The following is a 24,015-nucleotide window of genomic DNA, read 5'->3' as shown; positions in this document are numbered from 1 at the left end:
ACAAGTTGTCAGTGTCGCAGCAGATAGGTATTCTTATATGTTCAGAGTTCACAGTTAAAAGACGCTGAAGTGGTTTTATTGTTCTCTTTCAATCATTCTTCATTCAGATAACCTCCTTTCAGCTTGTAATCAGATTAGAAAAGTGGATCAACTATTAAGATACTTCAATCAATACAGGTCAATATTTGCATTCTTGTCACATTTTAAGTGTCTTGAGTCAACAGTAATGTTGACACAGTCGGATGGTCGGAGGAGATATCAGTTCATTTCTGGGTCAGGTCTTTTTTTTTTTCTTTCTTTCTGATATTTAAGCATTTGAGTCACTGTACTAACAAAACCCACCAAAAACAAGGCAAGAACTTTTAATTAATGTGACACAAATCTTTTTCTTTTTTTTTTTAAAAAAAACTCCATCTTCTGACTTGCTGATGAAATATTACTAGCAAACTATTTTTAAATAAATGTCACCGCAAGACCAAGCTAGAAAAATACAAATATTTTATTTAGTTTCAGTCTATAAATAAAAACATTTTAAACATCTGTACAAAAGGGGAGCATGTAGAAAACATCACAATTTAAAATAATTTAACATGATGGAGTACAAGTCATGTAAAAAACAAACCCATCTAAACCAGGTCCACCTGTGCTGAACAGCGTGTGCATTTCACTTAAAGTGAATGATTTCCTGAGTGGCCAGTCTGATCAGCTGGTTGAAGTCAAACTGGATGTACTTTCTCCAGTAGCGTCTATCTTTTCCATAGGTTTGAGCAGGATAACAAGGGCTGCCTGAAACAGAGATTGGAAGTCCTTACGTCAAGCATAAAGATACTCAACTGATAAATGCACTTTGGGCAGAGTTACCCCTGATTTGCCTCTCCCAACAAGTGGGGCAGAAATATTAGATAGTCTGTTAGAAAAAATGTAACTGCAATTCTTTTTTTCACACAGTCACAGTTTTCTGAGGATGCATACAGTAGCCAATGAGATGAAAATCAGCAAAGAGAAGAGAGGACTTTTGAAATGATGACAATGAAGTCTAGAAGCTTACAGTTTTGCTGGACAGCTGTGACTGGGTAAAGGATAAGATAACTTTAAGATATTATCTTATAAATAAAGAGAATTCAATGAGCATGTATGAGAGACAAAGCCACAGGTGGTGCATTGCTCTCCTCAGCAAGATGATCAATATTAATAGTGGTTACTTTATAAAGTTGTTTGCTTGCAAACTGAGAATAGATAGATAAACAAGATTTTTGATTTCCCTCTACCAGCCCTATTAAGTGTGACAATGTCAATCTCTTATTTTTCTCATTGATCCCATATCGCCCTCTAGAGGTTGAAAGTCTATGTTGAAGTCTAACAGGGCAAACAGACATTAATCATAGTAGTGTACTTACGTTTTTTTGTTTTGGTTTTTCTCTCTTTTCCCTCTTTATTTTAAAGTGACATGTTTGTATTATCTGTATTTTTGTATTGTGTCAAAATGTCAAAATGAATAAAAACTTAAATGACCAAAAAAAAAAAAAGAGTTAAACCTGCAGACTTGTACCTGTAAATACCTTCATGTTTAATGCAGAGCAGATAGTGATTTTGTAGAAAAAGTACCTTTTTTATTGAGTTCTTCCTAAACATATTTAATAGATTATTTGCTCTTTGGATTCAATTATCTCTTTAGTATTTATTTTCAAATATTTTTCACGTCAGACAACAAAAACCTGTCTCCATCTGTTAGAACACCAGGGACGACCATGGAAATAAGTCCAGCGTTCTACCCCTAACGACGTCTGATATGTTGTATTTTATAATATGTTAGAGTTGCCAATAAACCTAAAACGGTGGAGACTAGCACTTGAACATCATGTGGGAAGATAATTGGATGCTTTTGTTTGTGTACGTGTTCTCTCACCTATGCCGTGGAGGATTCTCGCAACAGCTCTTCCAGAGAACTTCTCATCACTTCGGTTGGAAAGAAAACTTCTAATGTCCGCTCTGATCTGATTCTCCCAGTCTAACAACTACAAACGAAAAACAAAAACACACATTAACTTCACATTCAGTTCACACATTCAGTTAAAACTCTGATAATCATCCTGTGTGTTTTACCTTAAATTTGTCAAGCTCCTCGGTGTCCACTGGTTTGAGCGCGTGATCTCGGTCTCGCCTCTTGTCAAAGTACTCAGAGAGAAGGTTTTTCAGCTGCAGACTGCGACTCTCATCCAGATCATCTACACAGGACAATACACTTCGGAACGCAACACTGCAACACAACACAACACACACAAAGTTAAAAACATACAGTATAAAATGAACACAAAGTAAAGTATACAAGTATACAAACGGGCAGAGGATACAGTAGCACACACACACGGTTGCACATACAAAGAGCAGAGACATAAACAGGAATATAAAAAGGATTAGTCAACACACATGCTTACGACTGAGTCAAATCTCTAAAGCTTATTCTTACTGGTCAACTATTGATTTTCTGCAGAGTCTCTACTGGTGATAATGCCGACAATGTGGGCAGTTTTAATAATGGGAGAATCAGATATTTCATAACAACCTTTAAAATGTACAGAAAAAAACTCACTGCTCAATTCGAGTCCTACAATATTCATATTTGTTAAGGCAATGTCAATCACACAGTATAAAATAAAGTGCAACATTCTGAAACCAATAGAAACAATAACTTCCCATTAAAAAACATCTGAAAACACTCTTCCAACCTACCTTTCAGCAGTGTGAACAAAAACATTTGTCAGCTGCACTGGAAATGTGTGACACATTTCAATAGAGGGTGAAAATGTGAGTGCACCTTTTGAAGGCCTTGAAGCAGGCGGTCAGCTGGTAGAGTTGCGTTCTCTCTTGGTCCTGCACTCGATTATGGAGGAACTGACACACTTTGTCCATCTCCTCATCACTTAGGTCGCCATAGGAACGAAAGTAGAAAGACGGGGAGGAGAATTCGACAAGGACACCACTACGTCCGCCAGCTGAAACACAAATATTTATGAGCAATAGTTTCAGTGTCATTAATCAACTTTTAGTCAGTTTATATAATAATACTAAAAATTTAACCTGTGTCACACACACACACACACACACATACCTCTATCAGTGCTCCACTGCAGCTGTCTGAGTCCTCTTTTCACAAGAGGAAGCTGCCAGCCCATAGTGTCCGCTACCTCGACAACATCAAACTCCACCTGATCACACGTCTCCACTCGTTCGCCTGCCATCCGCCTTCTGGCAAGCACCACAGCAATCGGAGGGCAGCTGTGGGGGAAGAATAAAAGTTAAATATAAAAAAAATGAACACTAGTCCTTCAACAGTTCTATATCTTTATATAGACAAACACATGGTGACGTTTGGTACATTTCTGTGGCTTTTTAAGTCTAGTGTACCCGAGTGAGGACAGACAGTCATTTCATACATTTTTGTCAGTTTCTTAAGCTGTCTTGGTCCATCGTAGCAGCTGACTTTACACACAGAAAGGGTGGAGTGGAGAAGTTCAACAAAGCGCTGAGGATGCAGCTCCAGATAGCAGAGCAGCGTTTCTACACCTGAAACACACACACACACACACACAGAAAAAAGGGGGAAAAATGGATTCATACATGATATTATTTTGCTCTCCAAGTAGAAAGTTTACAGATTTTCTTGTACATTCTGTATGTTTTAACTGTTTCTTCTGTTTCAGTGTGTATTTGTTTTTTTCCCAAATTTTCCTCCAATAAACACGGAGAACATCTATACACTACTACTACTGGACTAACTCTGACTAGAACAGTTCTGCTCCAGCCTGTTCTTTTGCGTTTTCACTTGATTTACTGCATTCAAACACACAAAACTCCTCTATTCTAAATGTACTGTTAAAAAAAATAAATAAGTGTATTGCCGCCTCACAGGACTTGACTGGACCAATTTTCTTCAGTCAGGTCAGGCTGAAAATCTGTCTTCCTGGATCATGTAAAAAAATATATTTTTATTCTTTTTAAAATACATACCAGTAAGAAAAAGAAAAATACCTCAATAACATTAATGATTTGTATTTATATTCTCCACAGGTGTCTTGTATGTGTACCTACTCTCCCACTCACATATCTATCTGCCCAGCAACATATAGTATCTACTTTTGTTTTCATTCATGGTTTCATGTCCATATCCTTGTGTATGTTTCCACATACCCTCCTCTGTAATGTCCAGAGCCTCTACTGTCTCCTGGATGGGAATCGCTCTTTCATGGGTGTGACACACTCGCTCTCTGGGCCAATCGCTTCTCTCCACTTCCTGCTCCCTCGGCCAATCACCAGCTGCCATCACCTCCACATCCTGTTGTTTCACTGAACCATCCGTCTCCTCTTCTTTAACCCCCTTCTCTCCTTTCTCCTCCTCCTCCTCCTGCTGCTGCTGCTGCTGCTGCTTCTCCTTTTGTTCAGCTTTATCTTCTTGGAGAAGTGGCTCCTCTGAATCAGGATGTGACACCACCTTTTAACAAAAACACAGTCACGTCACACACTCACTTCCTATACAGATAATATTGTAAGTTGTCCTCAACAAAAATGATCAACAACACATAGTTCATAGACTTCAATTTCTTGGATTCTGAATTTTTCTCTTATCCACTTCAGTGTCCCATTTTTATTGGGTAAAAGAGTAAAGAATAAGTTCAAATTCAAGACCATTTTCCCTTTTAAATACCTGTGCAGCAGAAGGTTTTGGTATGTCTGCATGGTGACTGTAGTCTGTGGACTGCACCATGTCCTGCTGAGTGGAGGGGTTCAGGCTGCTTTCCTGATCACACACATCCATCATCTCCAACAGCTCCGAGTCCTCAATGTCCTCCAAACACAGACAGATACATACATTTAATATCTTGTGTTTTTAGTCTATAGAGTACCATGGTGTCTATGAAGCAGCATTTAAACCACACTGACAGGGAGAGTTACCTTAACAAGTTCCTGTTGTTTCTGGTGTATCTGTTTACATTTGCACGGAGGGAAAACTTTCTGGACCAGTCTCTTTACTGTGTAGTAGTCTACTGTGTCTGCGTAGATGTGACGTCGGAGTTCATGGAGGTCCCCGCCCTACACATAAAGACATAGCCATCAAATTTATTTGTAACATACTGTACAGGTGATAGCACCAAGAAACAGACCACCAGAGAACCACATAGTAAGAAAATGTAGCAGTCAAGAGTACCGGTGTGGGAGGAAAAAAAAAAAAAAAAGAAAGAGTACCTTTACCAGTAATACCAGTACCTTTATTACATAATATTATATATTACTAGATTTCTAGTGTGTTGTACTGTTGTGAGTGTGACATATTTAGGCATGAAGAAGACAAAAAAAGATTCAAGGCACTATAAAGGACATTTATCAGCTACAGCCAACGTAATTGTATTATGCAATAACATGTTTGACATAAAGTTTAAATGCTAAATCATTGTACATGACTGGAATAAACAGCAAAATAACATGACAAATCCAACTGCAAATCCAGTGATTTGGGTCGTAAGCCCTTAAATGTTTAGGGTCAGGTTAGTTCCTTCCTAAATTGACAGTTCAAGTCTTACCTCAGGGTCAAGGAAAAGGTGACAGTGAGCCGGTTCTCCGTCTCTCCCTGCTCTCCCAATTTCCTGAACATAGCTCTCAAAGCTCTGAAAAAACATTTAGAAGTAAGAAAATTCTGTTAAAGATATGACTTGGGCTGTAATAGACACACATTGAAAGACAGATACCAAACAATCTCTCAAAAAAAGATATATTGACATATTAAAATACTGACGAGTAGATATTAAAAGTGTTTTTGATTTCCTTCATATTTTTTTGTAAAAGTTATCACACTTTTGTTTGATAGTTGCACTCCGACACTCAGAGCTGCAATAAGAGTCCAAAATATTTCATTGCTCTTATAAATCCAGTATGAAGAGAGACTGCTTCAGAGGAATTAGACCACTACGCACCTTGGGCATGTTGTAGTGAATGATACCACGGACGTCAGATTTATCGAGGCCCATTCCAAACGCCACAGTGGCCACCACGATTCTGAGCTCCCCGCACATGAAGTTGTTCTGAACCCGACGGCGTTCTGATCCTGAAAGGCCGGCATGGTACGACTCGGCCTGCCACTTCAGCGGTTTACGAATCTTCTTCCTTGCTGAATGTAGAAAGACAGGGTGGTGGGAAAACAAGAGATGAAAACACTGAGAAAATGCCCGTTAAGTGATGTAAACAGTTTTCCGTACCACATTGTAGCTTGAAATATGGTATGTCTGTGTTTCTTTCATTCCATTTTGGTGAAAAATAAACTAATTTTCTATCAATCAGAAACACAAAATATCCCACCCTTACCCAGTTCTTTCTTTCTCTGTCCTGCAGGGTTGCTTTGTATCTGGCTGCTGTTACTAATTTGGCGGTTTTCTTTCAACAGCACTCCCTGCAGGCAGGTCCTGAGCAATGCCGCCACACGAGCAGTCTCCTCCCTTCTGGTGCAGTAGACGATGATGGAGTCCAGACAACCAAAACGATCACCTTTCAGCAAGGCTACTAAGGCCTTGAAAAACACAGACAGGAGAGACAGAGAAAAAACAAGAGTGAATTAATTTCAATAAGTCACTTCCTTCCAAACCTGCACTCAGTCTAATTTCATCGTTTACCAGGGACACAAAGAAACACACTAATCATCATACCTGATCCTTCTCTCTGTCCATGGACACAGACAGTTGCAGGTTTGGAGGCACTGCTGCAGATCTGACTGCGATGCCGTCCTGATCATTGATGCCCAGATGTTGAGCGATGTCCAGAGCCGTGGACAGTGTGGCCGTAGCAGTGAGTCCCAGTAAGCACTGCACTCCCAAACGCTCCCTCAGTACCTACAAAGACAAATACATCAAGTTGTTTGTATATACACAACAACATTGTTTTGTGGCTGATTGGCTGCTGATCAGCCGACAGTGATTTCAGTTATCATCAGTAGGCAATAAGCTATGAAAACTTCAACTATGACTTCAGATTTTCTCACCTTACAGAGCCTTAGGTAGCAAGGTCGGAAGTTGTGTGACCATTCTGAGACACAATGAGCTTCATCTATACAGGCAAAGGCCACAGGAGGGAGCTCCTGAGCAGAGGGCAGACAACCCGAACCTGAACCACCGCCACCAACCAGAGCCTCTGGAGAGAGGAGTAACAAACACACCTGACCTGACTTCACCTGTAGAAACAGAGAGAGGAAAGCACACATTCTGGGTTGAAAAAAAAAAAACAACAACAAATCTAGAGTTTACAGAAAAAAATAATACCGCCTAGTTGTAGCAGGACTGGATTGAAGCATTAAACTATTTCTGGAAACAATTTGTGATTCTTAAATTACATCCATACACAAATGAGGGGGAGGAGAATTATGATGTGACCTGTAGGGATTCATTTTGATACTAGATTTAAAATTTCGTTATTTTTTATTCCCTCATACATGCAGGAAGATGCTGGTGATCTACACACAGAACTGAAGCATTTCATCCAACCCTGATGGCTTCCTACTACTCTTTACTGTGTGCGTTACCTTTTCTATCGCAGCTTCTCTCTGTTTCATCGTCATGTTGGAGTGGATACAGGCTGCTTTCAGCTTGGCTGGAAGGCCAGACAGCTGCACACACACAAACAAGACATTCACAACAGAATTTGTTAACTGTTCTCAAAAAGTATATTTCTTGTTGCTTGATTTGTGTGTGAGAGAGGGTGCGGACCTGGTCATCCATTAGTGAAACTAGAGGTGAAATTACTAAAGTGATGCAGTTTGATCGCTGTGCGTAAAGGTAAGCTGGGAGCTGATAGCACAATGATTTGCCCATCCCTGTTGACAACACCACAAGGGTAGAGAGACCTAAAGAGAGAGAGAGAGAGAAGTCATTGTCATTTGTCTTTGATTTGTTCCTAACCATCAAGAAGGTGGGTCTTATCTAACATAAGTTGGTCACGGGGCAGACACCAGACAGAGAGAGAGAGGTAGACCTAATCACAATAATTTTACCAGTACTACTTGTGCCATGACAACAAACATGAATACAGAGATTATACATACATATACAGATATAAATACATATAGTACAAGACTGTGCTGCGTGTGTTTACCTGACAGAATCCTCATGATGGCGTCCTCCTGTCCTGGTCTGAACGACTGATAGCCGAGGTCTTTCAGAGCTGCAAACACCTCGGCAGGTGTTGCTGAACAGACACACATACGTCACAGTCATATGGTTGTGATATAGAAATACACATTTTTTTAAAAAGTCAAATGCATGACTACTTTTATTCACCGAGTATCATTCAGGTTTTCAATGTAATATCACAAGGTGTTTTTACCCTGAACTTTTCCATCATCTTTGAGATGATAAAGTGGTTCCATGGGTGGTGGAGGAGCGGGGCGTTCATAGTCAGGGCGAATCACATTCAGCAACACCTCGTCTTTATTGTCCCCCTCCTTCTCCTGGACCCGCTGCTCGTCTTTGATACTGGGAGATGATGCTGCAACACACAGACACAACAGAACTCACACACATGATAAAGAAACACACAAGCATCTGTCATACTGCAACTAAAGCTTCATGATTTTGCAGCCATTTTTTCTCATGTTTTGTTGCAACATGCTCATTAAACAGGCAGTAAGTTCAACAGGCTTACATAGCGGCTGGGGTTGCAGCGTTCCTGTTGCCCTGGCAACTTCCTCCAGGGTGGGTAGTTCAAACGGTTCCTCCTCAACAGGTTGGTCCTCAGAAACAGGAGGAGGAGGGGCTGTGAAATGGAGGTCAGAGGTTTTTGGTGTTCATTAATAGCAATAATTCAGAGGTGACATTTAGAGTTTTGTGAGAAGTTTCTCCACATAGCTAAAGATGAAGAATATGAATAGAATATGACTAAGTGAGAAGTAGAAAAACAAAGAAATACGTGGAAGCAAACCCTTGCTCTTGTCTCATTATTTCAATAATAGTCACAACAATTCAAGACATTTGACACTAACCTGTGCTGGCTTGTTTCTACAGAGCAGTTTGTGATGCTGAACGATCATTACTACTCTGGACCTGAAGGGTTCGGTTTTGAACGTGATATTTTCTAAAATGTACCCCGGGAGCTTATATTTGTTGTTAACAAGCAAGGAAATTATAAGTCCTTATGTGTGTGTGTGTGTGCACGTCACCCTGTGTTACCTCGTCCTTTGCATTCAATGGCCCAGTGTCCAGTCCCTCCACACTTGAAGCAGGTATCCCCCTGTCGATTGAGGCCCCCTCTGAAGCCCCCTCTGAAGCCCCCTCTGAAGCCACCCCTGCCTCGGCCAAAAAATCCACCACCTCCACCAAAACGCTCCCCTTTCAGCTGGAACTTCTGCATGTACAACTGAAACACATACACAGGAGACAATTTGTGTTACTCTGGATAAATTTGGCTTTATGTGTTTAAGAATCATGCAAAATTGCATGCATGGTTCAGATTCCTGGGACAAAGACATAGTAAGGACACTCTTGTCTTATTTCCAGTATATCAATAGCAATAAACAAAGTTGGTTTATCAGATTTGGACGAGAATTCCCCAACAAGAACTGCATTTTATATTTAGAATTTGTTTAATTTGAAATAACAAATATACCTGTAATGTTTTATTATAACACAACCTCCCTAAACACCAGCAGCAATGAATGTTGGACTAATCCTGCATTCAGTCATAAACATACACACGGGCACACACTCATACTTACCTGTTTGCGTAGAGCAACCCCTCTTAGTGCATATCCTTTGACATGAGATTTCTTCTTCAGGTTTATCTTCACAAAGTTACCCTCTGCTCCTTTCATGCTTCTGTAAAGTTCAAATTAAGATTTTTTTGTACACAGGCTACAAAGAAGAGACACTTCAATACCACTTTGCAGTCTGAGAACATGTATGATCTTACCTGGCTCTGACAGGCTGCGTATAAGACATTCTCTTAGCTCCAAATTCTTCTTCTATTTCTCCTAACAAGTTCTCTTGGGGGACCTTGACAGGAATAATGTTGTACTTAACGCATCCGCACAAAAACTATAACATACAGTATGATCCAGGATGGATATGAATGAATTGCCTTACCTTTTTTGGTACCTTGGTTTCTTTCTCTTCTTCTGGCTCACCCTCTTCCTCTCCCTTTTTCTTGGTTCTCCTTTTCTTCCTTCCTCCTCCTCCACCTCCTCCTTCAGCTGGGCTGGGGTTTACGTCAGAGCTCCCCTCTTTCTTTTTGCCTTTTCTCTGCCTCTTCTTTACTCCTCCTTCCTCTGTCATCTCTCCCTCCATGTTCTCTCCCTCTCTCTGCCTCTTCCTCCCTCTCTTCTTTGTAACTTTGGATTTGGGATTACTCGCACTGTCGGCTTCTGGTGTTTGAGGTGGTGTCAGTCCTCTTGCCATCTCAATGTCTCCCTCCCTTATCTCTCTGACTTCCTCCCCTCCTTTTCCATGTTTCGGTGCACTTTTACTGATTTTTCTGTCACTAGTAATGCTCTCTAAGCTTTCATCTCTGTCCATGCCTAATCTCCCACTTCTCTCTCCCTCTTCTACCATTGCTCCTTTCCCTCCTCTGTCACCTCCTTGCTTTTCTTCTTCAATTTCTTTTCCCTCTGCTCTCTCTCCCTCTTTTTTCGTCAGCTCTATCTCCTGGTTTCCTGCTCCAGGCCTCTCTTCAGCCCCCATCTCTCCAAACACCTGACACCTCTCTAGCCACCTCCTGTCCACAGAGCTCAGCCTGCTGGCAGGAGAGGGCCTTCCTCTCACTCCTCCTCTGAAACTTCCAACAAGCTGTGGGCTTCCTCTCAAGCCAGACAAACTGCCAACACCTGCAGCCCCAATGCCTCCCTGTGAAGTTCCTACAGTTTTGGCATTTCCTTTTATGTCTTCTGAAGCTCTTATACTGTCATTTAACTTCCCTGAGACTCCTGCATCTTCTCTTGAGGTTCCTACACTACCCGGAGGAGACAGTGATGTAAACAGGGCAGAGGATCTGAATGGAGAAGCAAGACTCGAAGCATTTTGACTTTGTGAACTAATAACTTCACCATTACTACTCTTAGTACTATTATTATTGCCACTACTACTACTGGTAGCATTTACAGGTTCTTCGCAAGACTCTCTGACAGGTTCAAATGGTTGAAACGGTTCCTCAGGCTCCACTGGATGGAGCTCCTTTGAAGCCAGAGATCCTAGACAAGGTTTCACTCTTCTGTAAACAGAGGCACAATTAAAAGGAGAGCTTAAAAACAAAAGATTTATTTGTAGAATGGCCATTTGTATTCAAATACATGTTTTTAAGGGGTACCTGGCTTGAAGCAAAATTATTGGAGGGTTGTGAAAGAGTATGAAATAAAAAGAAATATGGAGTATATGGTTGGGCTGCACAAGTCATTACAAAAGAAAAAGAAACTGCTATATTAACTACTTGAATTTCCCATTTGCCACAGGGTTCAATTATCTGATGTTGTATCTGATATTATAACCAGAATAATCAGCAAAATAAATTGTATATACATATGTATCAGTGACAATTGCACTAATAATATGGACCTAACATCATTACCTTGGTGAGAAGGGGCTGGATTCAGGATCAGTGGATGTGGTTCTGGCAGTAGCAGCAGCAGCGACGGGGCTGTTTGTCTGTCCACTTTGTCCATCTCTCAAGGAGTTTAGAGGCAACCGACCAGGAAAGCCTGACTTCTTCAATGAGACAGGTCTCTCCTTGAATAACAGGATATGATAATAATAGTACAAAAATTAAGGAAATCTGTTCTACTGTCTATTCTTCTATCCTATAACAGTTAGAGAGCCCAGATTGTTTTCAAGGGTATAATTCTTCTCTCTCTCACCCCAGTGAGTGTGCTGATTTTTTCCAAATGTGCCTCACCTTACTGAGAGTACCCAGGTTGTTTTTAAGTTTTAGGCCATAGTACTGAGCTGAGGCCTTAAGACTGTCTCTGTCCTGGGATGTCAGTTTGGGAGAAGACACCGGCAATGTACTGCGATTCAGATGGGCACCCCAACAATCAGCGTCCTAAATAGACAGAGTAGACAAATACATGGGCTTGTTTTGTAACCTGTTTATGCTTATACACTGTCACATTTACACTGTAAACACATTTATACACACAAAAATATGTATGCGCACACACACTTTCTTCAGTACCTTCTGTGCTGCGTGATTCTCAGCTGTAGATCTGGACTGTTCAGTGTATCTACTGGTTGCATCAGTGCTGCTGCTGTTCTCTTTAGCCAGTTTCAGACTGCGATACTCTTTATACAGATCTGGAAAGAAGACATACGATATTGCATTCCTGTGTCCCTGAACAGATTTTTAATGCAAGAGATGGACCAGAAATAAAGATCAAGGAGACAAATCTGTTTATCTGTGGTGAAATGTATAGTCTGTACTCACTCCTGGTCTCCTCTGGGGCTTGGTCAATGTCCTCCTGAAAATGAAAATAATAAACTTTTATGAAAAAAGGGAAACAACCTGTCAGCAAAACTAACTGTAGCAGTAAGTTGTGCGTCCTGTGGATAAACAGAACTATAATGAGATCACGAGAATAATACAAAATACCTCGTTGTAGTAACGTTAACTCAAAACAATGCGTTGCCCTGTCTTTGCTGCCTGCTAACTATCAGCTATCATTTAACATTTAAATCACCTTGTTGGGTTTCCTCTGGTGCTGTTTGACAAATCCCTGCTCCCAGCTCTTCAGCAGAAGTTTCACGTCGTTGTAGCGATCCATAATGACTGTAAGGTCAATACTCCCACTACCTGACAGAATGTATAATTTAGCTATCTTTATAATAACGCGTACATATTTTGGGGTTACGTGTTAGGTGAAAGCTAATGTTACAGCAACGCAATGGCTTGCTAACGTTATAAACGCAACGTTTTTAGTAACTGTTAGTAACTTTAGCTTCTTATTTCGCCATTAAAAGTTGCTATAACGTTCGCAGACGAGCACTTTATATTTTTAGTCCTTAGCAATCACACTGTTAGCTGCTGGCTGTAGTAAGGAGCAAGAGGGTTGTTTACGATTTTCCCGCGCCGGAAATTGACAGCTTGTGTTGCAAGGTTGCAATATTTTTTTTCCTAGGATGGCGAAGTCTTGACCCGCCCTACTCTACCTCTGATTGGTTTATCCTGACCAATCTCACGCCTCATTCCTAAACCTAGCCAACCCAACCAATGAAGGCAGTGAAAAGTAGCCAATCAGAGGCAGCGCAGGGCAGGTCATGACTTCGCCATCCTATGAGATATGATTTGGCTGCCAGGTTCGCTCCTCGATCCCTCTTTCCGTCAATTTAATTACACATAGATTTGTCTTTTCTTACCGGCTTCATTTAATGGTTGAAATTAATTAAATAGTGATGACAACATAACGATGATAGAGATAAAAACTGGTCAGCGTAACAATTGTGGAGCTGCCGAATATCTAACCTGTCCATTAACTGTGCCAAAGAGAAATCTGGCATCCAGATTCAGTGGGATGAGCTTGGGCAGCATGCCCTCCATGCCCCCTCATTTAAGTTTGAACTATGATGAAGTAGTGTGTAAACTACATAAATCGACAGTGGTGGAATGTAACTAAATACATGTACTGTACTGTAATTTTGAGGTACTTGTACTTTTATTATAAAATACAAAAAAATTAAGTTAATGATTAAACCATTACTTCCCAAACTTTTTGGCTTGTAACGCTTGTGTGTAGGTAGCTGTGGCTCCTTGTCTTATTACAGATGTTTGAGCTGTTAGCAGTTCCACCAAATAAATAATTGTTCAGGCCCAAAGAGGTAAAACTGTCCAATAGTTTGGGGGGTTGGCCAGCATTGGACTGTTCTTTCCAAAAATCATATGTTGCACATTGTGAGTGTGCTTCTGCACAGGAACCATATGGAAACCCCTACTAACTGATATGGAGCATTTAAGACTAGAGCCCAAACAATACTGTATTTTTGAGGTATTATGGATATTTGAGAGTTAAAAAAGTAACTATATATCAGTTGAGAACTAAACTTATAAGAATCCTCTAGTGGAGAAACTACATAATGGAAACCATAAACCATATCTTTGGCATTTCTGTGCTGCTATTTCTTGTTACTTATTGGCCAAAATATATGCCAAAATTAATATGTGATTAACTAATATTAGCCCAAAGTGGCTGGGTTAATATTATTGGCCTTTAAATACAATAACATTATGGGTAATTATAAGATGGTTATTGATGCAGTTCCTTATGGTAAAATCAAAAACATTTAAGGCATTAATGAAACAGGACAACAAAAAGAACAAAGAAAAGCTCTTTTATTATTAGGAGGCAGTGTGTATAAAACTGTTCACTGTGGGAGGTATATCATACTAAGGCTATGGCTCTAATAGAGAGACAGAGATGGATATTATTTCACATTTCTCTTAAGACATCAGTTTATTCCAGTTGAGACACCTCATGGAAGTATGCACCCAGCATCTTGACTCCCTGAATGTAGTTGGACCTGAAAAGGCAAAAAAGAAACAGTGATGACTTTTGTGGTAAAAGTAAAAGTCAAACAGATAGACAGTAGTTAAAAATGGCCTTAATGATGTTCTTTTCCCTCATCATCGCCTCTAAATTAACAAAAAAAGTGATTATTTGCTGCTATGGACTCCTCAGCTCCCTTTCCTCTTTAATCACAGTGGCTCAGGTAGAAAAGGAAGTGAAACTCTGCACTGTGACACACACCTGTTGAGTTTTTCATTCTGGGAGTGAGCACCATCATCAGAGGATCCTACGGGAAGCAGCATGACGTTGCGTCCCGTGGCCTCCTGGAAAGTCAGGGTGACGGGGATACTGCCACCCTCACGGGTCAGGTCAGGCTCCACACCGAAGACTACAGCCCAGCAGGGAGGAGAAGAGAAACAGAAGAGACACTCAATAAGGAAAAAAATATATATTCGCAAGAGAAGAATGTATGGTGAAAAAAAAAAAAAACTTTTAAACATGCAGATAGTTTCAGGGTTTTGTTTTTTTTTTACATTTGAGATGGGGTTTTGCGACTGTTAAACAATTAGAAAGTTGGAACTATATTCTACAGTTGTAACTTCTGACAATGTCAGAAGTCTGTGGATTATTTTGATGAGTTGAGCACCACAAACAAAATTCCATTAATGTCCATGTATGTTTTTTGTGTGTTTTGATTGAACTGATGGTTGAACTGAGCAGCTTTAATCATATAGATTTCTATCAGTCTTCTATCACTCAGTCTCTGTACCTGTCTTCATGGCCTTTCGACCAGCCATGTAGTGAGGGTGGTTGAAGTCAGACACCCAGGCTTTGGCCCCGTGGCCCATGGATACATTCAATTTGTTGGGGCTCCCCAGCTCAGCAAACTTCTTCTGCAGATAGTCAGTAACCTTTAAATTAAAAAAAGAGAAAAATGTTAGTGAAATCAAAGCACCAAGAAGATTTTTGACTATTTTGTTTGTGAGGACCAGACATTTGAGGTTATGAAACATGCTGGAGCAGACTAATGCTGAATCAGTCTCGTATTTTAAAGGATTGCTGATAATACACATTTATAATCTTGCATTTTAATGTGATTTTAATGTGCTCTCAATTTTGTGTGTATTCATGGTATGTCACTTGTTTTGTTCGTGTTTTTTTCAATTTGTTAGGTGTATGAAACACCTGGTAAACTGCTTTTTGACAAAGGATATTAAAGCAATGCTCTGTTAATGTATTACTATATATATTTTTATTGTAGTGGTAGGGGCCACATTACAATATCTTCAACATTTCAATAACCCCACTTGTCCTAGAAAATGGAAGAGGACCCACATTGTTCACTGAGTTATTGTCTTTGAGTATCTTAGTAGCTTTTTGGCCAGTTTGTTATCACAAGCACTGCACAAATACTGCTCTGTAAAATCTGCTTTACAAGCAACATTTTAGTTGTAGATGCAATATTCTTTTTAAGAAAGCATGACTGGGTGAATCATCATTGTGTCACACTTCCACTAAGGGACTCAAGTGGTTGCCACAATCATAAAGTTTTAAATTCCACTGGTGGATGTTCCACACCACAACCTTTACAACGGTGCAGTCACATGAATACTACCAGATGACAAAGATCATTATAATGTATTTCAAGTCTACCTGCTTCTCCACAACTTTGGGGTCCATGTCAGGGACGAGGCGGATGGAGAATTTGCCGATGACCTTGCGAGGGATGACGGTCTTGGCCCCTGTTTCAGCAAAAGCCCCCTCAATACCATGAAGGGAAAGAGATGGGTACCTCCAGCGGTGCATTAGGATTTGCTCCTACAAGAAAAAGAAATAAAAACAATTTTCCTAACAATGCAGCAACCAAGAGTAGTGCAGCACAGTTCTACTTTTTGAGTCGTGTTAATAACAGACTTAAATTCCTTGCCTTGGTGTCGTGCAGTAGCTGTCCAACTCCGACATCTTTGCAGTACTCATCCAAGTCAAAATCAATTTTCTCATACAGCTTTTTCTCCTCTTCTGTCAGAGGGGCCACGTCGTCGTGCATCCCAGGAACCAAGATCTTCCCCCTCTTGTCTATCAAGGAGCCTGTTGAAGAAAAGACAAACTAAATGTAAAACTCTCCTAAAATCGTCTGTTCAAATAAACAATTTTTTATTGCCAGTGTCTGCCTTCAAGACTGAACTCAAATGAGCTTTATGAGACTTAAGTTCAAACAGCAGCTTCACTTGCCCATAAGTGCAATGAGGTCGGTCATGGCTTCGTGAACAGAACCGCCAAACACCCCTGAGTGTAGGTCCTTGCAACCGCACTCCACCTTTAAATTTAGAGATCATTTAGACAAGGTTGTTTTCCCCACAGTTTAAATGATTCTGCTTAAAGTTTAAAAGAGTGCTGCAATCAGACTTCACCTCGATGAAGAAGTAGCAGATCCCTCTCAGACCATAGGTGATGCAGGGTTTGGTCTTGCCCAGCCAATAGTTGTCAGAGATGCAGACATAGTCCACGTCTTTTAAGAAGGTATCTTTTCGGGCAAAGACCAGTTCGTCCAGGCCCTCAGATCCAGATTCCTCCATCCCCTCAAAGCAGAATTTAATGTTGATGGGAAGCTCCTGCAACACAAATATAAAGGGGGGAAAAAAACGTCTAAATGTTCATAAGTATTATCACCAGGTCTCACTCTTGCACATTGGTGAGACAAGCAACAGGGAAATCAATTTCATGAGAGCAAAGCTGAAGGTACGCAGGTGGAAAATAACAGTATTGTATGTCGATATTTACTATACTATGTATTACAATCATTTTTTTGTTCTGTACCAAGCTACAGTAAACAGCTTCACTAAATGTCCATCACTGTTTCAGGAAAAACTGAAAAGGTGGTTCAAAACAAGAAGCAGACGACACGACTTGGTTTAATCATTAAGTAAGAGCTGGGATATGACAAGCCACAAGATTACCTATTTTATCCAGAGACCTTTGACCACCGACCCTGCTGACAGCTCTAAAGTAATCAACAAGCAATTACCAAATCAGCTCTGTACTTTAACACAGAGATAGTCCATTTTTAAAAATAATGCACAATCATTGTGGAAAATGACTCGTTGAAATCCACTGTCCTATATCTAAGTATTTTATATCTTTAATTTATGTTTACTCTATCATTTTACCCTGTATTGTATGCTATCAGTAAACTGTGCACATCTCCTGGAATCAAAATTCACAACTTTTAAAAGGACATTTCCACTGAAAAACACTCAATATTGTCATTTATGTCTTGTATTTCAGAGTGAATTTGTAAATAATAAAGTATAATAATAGAGCAGTCCAGTCTAAAGACAGATTGATATTTTATATTATGTAGGTAATGATCAATGCTGTACTAGTATTGGTGAACTATCAATACTTCACCAGTGTGGCTTTACTTGTTTGTTTTGTGTGGCAGTTAAAAATCACACTGAAAATCCATAAAATATCCAACATCCAGCTAAATACTCTGATTTTATGCAAGGATGGATAGAACTATAGCAACAGCGCTAATAGTCTTTGCCTTTCAAGACAGAGTGAGTTGCATCTCAGATGCAGGAACCAAAATGTTCTGTGGCTTATGGACTACTGTGATCACTGTCACAGCATAATAAACCACAGCTATATAGTTTACATTCATCCAAAATAACCAGCATCTCTAGCAATCTGTTATGTAATCTCAGAAGTCTAAAAACATAAAATTAATTTGTTGAACAACGCAAGAGATTGATGTAACCTCAAGTTATCATTCTATTCACTTTCAATAAATTCCAAATCAATGTTAACATTTCCCATAAATTAACACGTTACCACTCTGCCTTTCAAACGGCATTCCAGTCCTGATGTTTCCCATCACATTTCAACCACACCCAACTTGCCAAGTGATAAATAAACAGCTTCAGGTTATTTTTGTACAGAACATAACCAACCTCACGCCAAAGTATATTTGTTCTCATTATCTTCAGACTTGTTCTGTCACGCCTCTATGATTAATATCGGCTGGCTGCACATCACACAAAGTCTTGTTACAGAGGTCTGGTCCCACTTCACTCACAGTTCGCACTTTATGTTTTGGATAATCTACGGATACAATTTGTCTCAGCAAATAGACTAAAGAAAGCTTGATTTGTGTGAGTGTGGGTGGGAACTGCTGTCGGACTCAAAGCACCCCTGTAAACAGGACACTGCAGATGTGGTTTTGTCAACTTCAGCTCTTTTTCTGACCCTGATTACAGTGTGCATCGAAGGGTATAAACAGATACTACATTCTGGATGAAACTGTGGTGGGAACTTTACCTGCTTTATCTTCTGGTGGGCCTCAATGCAGTTAAACCAGGCCAATACTGGACCTTTGTCATCAGTGGAACCTCTGCCATAGAGCTTACCTGCAAAGAGAAAAAAGTGGTTTAGCTTCAAGCCCAAGTGTGTAGAATTTTAATGTGATTGTAGCATCTTATGTATTTGTTTGTTGAGACAAACCAAAAAAGTCAACAGGTCAGTTCAAGGTCAGATCAGTTGAGTTCATGTTTATTATAGCTGAATATCAAATATGTCTGTCCATTTTGATGTGAAATGAGCATTACAACTAGTCAAGACTTTGTGTTGCTCAAATACACATTTCCAATAAGAAATGAATAGCTAACAGTGAATCAGTTGTGTCTGGTAAAACATGACGAAAGTAAGAATTGAGATGGACAGACAGGAATGAGTCAGGAGGAAGTGAATGTGGGTTTTTCTGTCAGCTGACAGCTCACCAAAAAATGCACGAGAACATCTGCGTATTGACAAAAAAAAAGAAAGAAAAAAGGGAAACAATAAAAAACTGTCCCAATATCTGACAGCAAGGTGCAAAATTAACTTTTTTTGTCCACCGGACAAATGGCTAGTGAATGTTCACATTTTACCAGCCACTCAATAGACTACCATTGTTTTTTTGGCTGGTGAGTGAAGCAAATCTACCAGCCACTTGCATATTTTACCAGCATTTGGCTGGTGACTGGTGCTAATTTTGTGCCCTATCTGACAGTTTACCATCCTGATGTTATCAAAGGTGAGCTTGTCTCATTGATGTGATTTATTGGATATTTATATCAGATATAATTTATATTGTCCTAATCTGTAATACTTTATCTGTCAAGTACATCGGCAGACGAGGAAGCTGATCGGGTTAAATTGTGCTGATGCATTACACAGAGGTTACAGGGGTTATAGAAGTTCACACCCAGTTGCTGTTCAATAGTATAGTATTTGTATTATTGTGGAGTCTAACAATGCAATGGCACCAATTTAAAAGCACTGTGACAAGTACAGACAATTTGTAGATGTGTGAATTGGAACTACATTGATGAATAACAAAGAATAATTAAATGACACATATAAAATACATACAGTATGTCCAAAAAGACTGAACAACATTGTCATTGTAGTAATATATTTCCAGAATAAATGATTAATTTGAGCCATTTTTCCCTCTGAAAAGCTGAGTGCATTACTGATCGATGTTGAAAACAGCAGTTCCAGTTAAACTTCACCTGTGAGTTTGGCAGATAAGACATAATTAAGTACTCTACCCTAAAACATAAGGTGACCGGGTCGGACTTTGGAAATATGTAGTGATATGATCACAGGTACAAAGCAGATAAAAGTTCAAAGAGCATTTAAACAAGAAGTTGATTAAATGATGATTAAAATAACTTATCTGCTCATGAAAGAAGCTGATTGACGTTGCCGTTATGTGGTAGTGAGATATGAATGACACCGACACATGTGTTAAAGAGGGTTTGATATTAAATTACCAGTTTCATTTTACAAAGGGCGAAAAGGTCATTGCTCAGTTAAACTGTATTTTCCATACTGTTCTTTTTGTTTCTGGTGGGGGAAACAGTCTCTGTAGGGAATATGAAGGCTTTTATGTCAGTAACATTTGATATTGTAAACTTTCTGAAAGTAACCCTGAAGTTTATAACATTGCGTATCTTCTTACTGCCCAAACAGCATTCCAGTGTCTTTCAATAACTTCCAGTGAAGCGGTTTCGTTTTGACTGGAAAACTTTCCGGATCATATTGAAACAGCTTCAGGGTTGTTCTGTACAGAACTTGACCAAACAGAAACCAAATATATTCTGCTCTCACCATCTTTCTCCACCAGAGTGAAAGGCTCTGTATCCCATCCGTCATCGATACTGGCTGGCTGGACATCAAGGTGACCATAGATGCACACAGTCTTCTTGCCTGGGTCTGACCCCAAACGCCCCAGAACGATAGGTGGCAGGGGGATCTCCTCTCCAGTGGAAAGCTGCATGGTCAACAGGTATAATGACTATCAGCTGCTAAATTTGTAGGGTACTTGACTGCTTTCAAACAACAAAAATAGTCAAAGAGGCTCCACACTGCTAAATAGGGCAAATTTGAGTTTTAAAAGCAGCAAGTTATATAGGAAAACACACTCTCACACACTCTGACCTTCTGTTTGCCGATGTCCACCAACTCCACTGTTCCCCCCAGCCTCTCAATGTCCTTAGCTGCCATCTCCATCATCTTCTTGATCTCCCCGCGCTTCTCTGGCCAAGCGGACACACTCTGGACTCCCACCCACTCTGCAAGGCGCTGGCAAAGACAAACAATTCTGATCAAACCTCTGCATTGTCTAAACAGAAGTTTAATGTTCACATGTTGTTAGAGCTTCGTTCAAACTGTAAAATGGAGCCAGAGTGAGCGTTTCTAAGCACATTTAGACTTCTGTGAAGTTTAACTACAGCTACAGTTATCATGACACTGAAGCCAATGTGATTTCATGTGGTCCAGTGGTTTTACATTTATGACATTTGGCACAAAAACTCTAACTGACTCCGAGTGAATGAGTTACAATGCTGCTGAAGACTGCTACTTGATCAGGTAAAGGCAGACCTTTGGCTGCAATCTAATCACTGCAATGATTAGTTGACCTAACAGCAAGAGGTCCAATAGGGAACATATTGAACTATTAAGTCAAAATGTTCCTCAGAATGAGCTTACCTGCACATAAAGATCCTGATGTTCGTCCACATACTTGAAAAATGCTGGGAGATGAGCCATCTTTGCCAGTGAGAGGAGCTGAGGGTTAAACAGGCAGAATGGTGTGAGACTCTACCTCGAGGCCTGTGTTATCTTATGGGAGGATAGAAACCCCGCCCTGCCGCAAACCTGCTGACAATTGCTGTATTGTAACTCCTCTGTCATGCACACAATTTGCCGTAGTGCCAGGAAGTTAGGAGTGTGACAGCTGACTGGCCGATTACTTTGTGAATTTTGTTTGCTTTTTATGAGTAGTATGGAGAGTAAATGTCAAGACACAAAAGGCACAAATTAGGAAGTTACATCATAAAAAAGTACCATTATGGGAGAGGACTCACTTCCCTCCCTCTCAGCTGTATTTGGAGACATTTATCACATCACTGAAAAATCTTGCCACACATTTTTTATTAGAAATCACTAAAAAATACATGAATTTTAGTGCAGTGAAGCCCTGATTTAAATTTCATTCATTCTATTCTAATTAAGTACCTCACAGTGATCCTCTTATTGAGTTGAGAACAAATCTTACTAAGATATGAGCAGCAAGTTAAACTATTATACGTGTTATTCACTGATCTACTCTCATAAAATATGAATCGTTTTGTGCCATTTTTAAGAAGAAAAAATCCAAATTCTCTTATTCCAACTTCTCATTAGTGAATATTTTCTGGTTTCTTTAGTCTTCTATGACAATAAACTGAATATATTTAGGTTGAATATGTTGGTCGGGACAAAACAAGACATTTGGGGATGTCATCTTGGGATTTGGGACACAGTGATGTCTGACACACATTTTTCATAATTTTCACCAACTAATCGATTCATCGAGAAAATAATCAACACATCGATAATGAAATAGTTGCAGCCCTACTTCTGTTAACTGAACATTATTCATATACAGAATTATTGCAAGATTTTGTATATTAATATATATTTGTACATTGGAATTTGAACAATTACATACAATAAAATAGGACATGAAATAGCAAAATGTGCATTTTACCTAAGGCGGAGTTATGATCTGCTTTTAGAGCTAGCGTTAAACATTGTAGCTATTCATAACTAATAATCTGAACTTCAGTGAATTGAAAATTAATTAGATATTGAAGTTTCGATTTTCCTGTACATAAATACAGAGCTTTTAGCAGAGCAGGCCCGTAGCTCAACAGATTTAAAGCAGCTAGGTAACAGTCTGAGTGACAGTAAGGTTGCTGACTGACTAGCTAAACAGTTAAATATCTCCATGAGTAGCAATAGCTGGGTGAGGTAACGTTTCATTGAATGACAGGTAAACTTTCCTGTCAAATAGTGTACAAAGATAGCGGTGCCATCTTCTAAAACAGAGAGAATCAACAAACTACTCGCTCAGTTATAAACTCACTTCCTGTTAATTCCTGTGCAGCTGATTTCCACACGTGACTCTTCTCAACTGACAAACACGTTTTGTGTTTGCAGCTTTGCCGACTGACACACCTCGTAGATAAGCTTGAAGGGTTGAAATCGTTTCGTTTTATTCTACGCAACAAAACAAGCGACAGGAGCGGAGAGACTTCAGCACACTGGTGGCTGCTTGATTGTGTTCATGGCGCAAAGAATTGTGGGTCAGCGGAGATGCTTCGTAATGGTCCAGAGACCCTGTAAAGGGGAGATGTACCCACTCTGATGAATCTACATGTGTCCCCAAAATGAACAGGATGCATGCTACATAATGTGAATATCCCTTACTGTGATGTACGGTTATGATTGTTTTCCTGTGTCTCTCCGGGGACCCCTAAGGCGTCCTTGACGGGGTTCCAGGGGGTCCTCAGCAAAAAGGGGAATAATTTATATAATAAGCAACACAATGAAAGAATGTATGACTATTTTGGTTATATGTTTCATACACTTTCTGTAATAAAACATCTAAAAGAAAAAATCTTATCAGATGGAGGTCCGTGGTCTAATTTGTGTCAGTTTAGGGGTCCTTGATGTGAAAAAGTGAGAACTATTGATGTAAACATTATAAGAACTAGACGTGTTCCAATAATTTTTCAGAAGATGTGTTGTTGCCTTCTATTTCTCCTTTGTTTGGACCTCATTAAAGGATGGGTTCACAGTTCTTCCAAGTCTGTCTTAAACTACAGTCATGTGCCCAGCTGAACACTGACATGTTTTTCTTGCTGTGATCATTCCTCCTGTTCATACTGGCTATTAAGGGATCATTTTGTAATGCACTTTTAATGGAAGTGATGGGTGGACAAAATCCACTGTCCTTCTGTGCAAAAAAGTATGAGGCTTCAGTTGTCCAAATCAGTCATATCAGTTCAATATCTTGAAAGTCTTTAGTGCTAAAGTCCCTCTTGTTATGATCCTTCCACGGCAGCTGAACAGGAAAACACAAGAGAAAACTTTCCCAAAAAGACTGCAACTGCGGAGGAGATCCA

The 24,015-nt window shown here is 39.8% G+C and overlaps 2 protein-coding genes across 2 annotated transcripts; both read right to left on the bottom strand.

The window, feature by feature from the left end:
- Positions 1-481: 481 nt before the first annotated feature.
- Positions 482-13,102, bottom strand: recql4 (RecQ helicase-like 4). The gene is made up of 28 exons (XM_044336536.1): positions 12,695-13,102; positions 12,442-12,475; positions 12,193-12,311; positions 11,914-12,060; positions 11,590-11,747; positions 10,116-11,235; positions 9,943-10,025; positions 9,749-9,848; positions 9,204-9,390; positions 8,680-8,790; positions 8,362-8,523; positions 8,131-8,223; positions 7,746-7,882; positions 7,562-7,645; positions 7,025-7,213; positions 6,693-6,875; positions 6,355-6,556; positions 5,967-6,160; positions 5,577-5,660; positions 4,951-5,088; positions 4,703-4,843; positions 4,189-4,489; positions 3,435-3,564; positions 3,110-3,276; positions 2,816-2,993; positions 2,104-2,257; positions 1,907-2,015; positions 482-786 (listed from the first exon to the last, which is right to left on the bottom strand). Exons 1-28 carry the CDS (start codon positions 12,776-12,778, stop codon positions 665-667), a joined length of 4,911 nt encoding a protein of 1,636 aa, XP_044192471.1. The 5' UTR covers positions 12,779-13,102; the 3' UTR covers positions 482-664.
- A 1,220-nt stretch (positions 13,103-14,322) lies between these two features.
- On the bottom strand, positions 14,323-23,191 carry cndp2 (carnosine dipeptidase 2). The gene is made up of 12 exons (XM_044335084.1): positions 22,974-23,191; positions 21,554-21,631; positions 21,002-21,145; positions 20,672-20,834; positions 18,836-18,924; positions 16,927-17,127; positions 16,748-16,832; positions 16,443-16,603; positions 16,169-16,333; positions 15,285-15,426; positions 14,756-14,903; positions 14,323-14,528 (listed from the first exon to the last, which is right to left on the bottom strand). The coding sequence occupies exons 2-12, from the start codon at positions 21,611-21,613 to the stop codon at positions 14,462-14,464; spliced, it is 1,425 nt and encodes a 474-aa protein (XP_044191019.1). The 5' UTR covers positions 21,614-21,631; positions 22,974-23,191; the 3' UTR covers positions 14,323-14,461.
- Positions 23,192-24,015: the final 824 nt, after the last annotated feature.

The sequence above is a fragment of the Thunnus albacares genome, chromosome 19 (genome assembly GCF_914725855.1).
Source record: "Thunnus albacares chromosome 19, fThuAlb1.1, whole genome shotgun sequence".
Taxonomy (NCBI): domain Eukaryota; kingdom Metazoa; phylum Chordata; class Actinopteri; order Scombriformes; family Scombridae; genus Thunnus; species Thunnus albacares.
The sequence above is the reverse complement of the archived record's forward strand: the minus strand, read 5'-3'. Positions and strand labels throughout refer to the sequence as shown.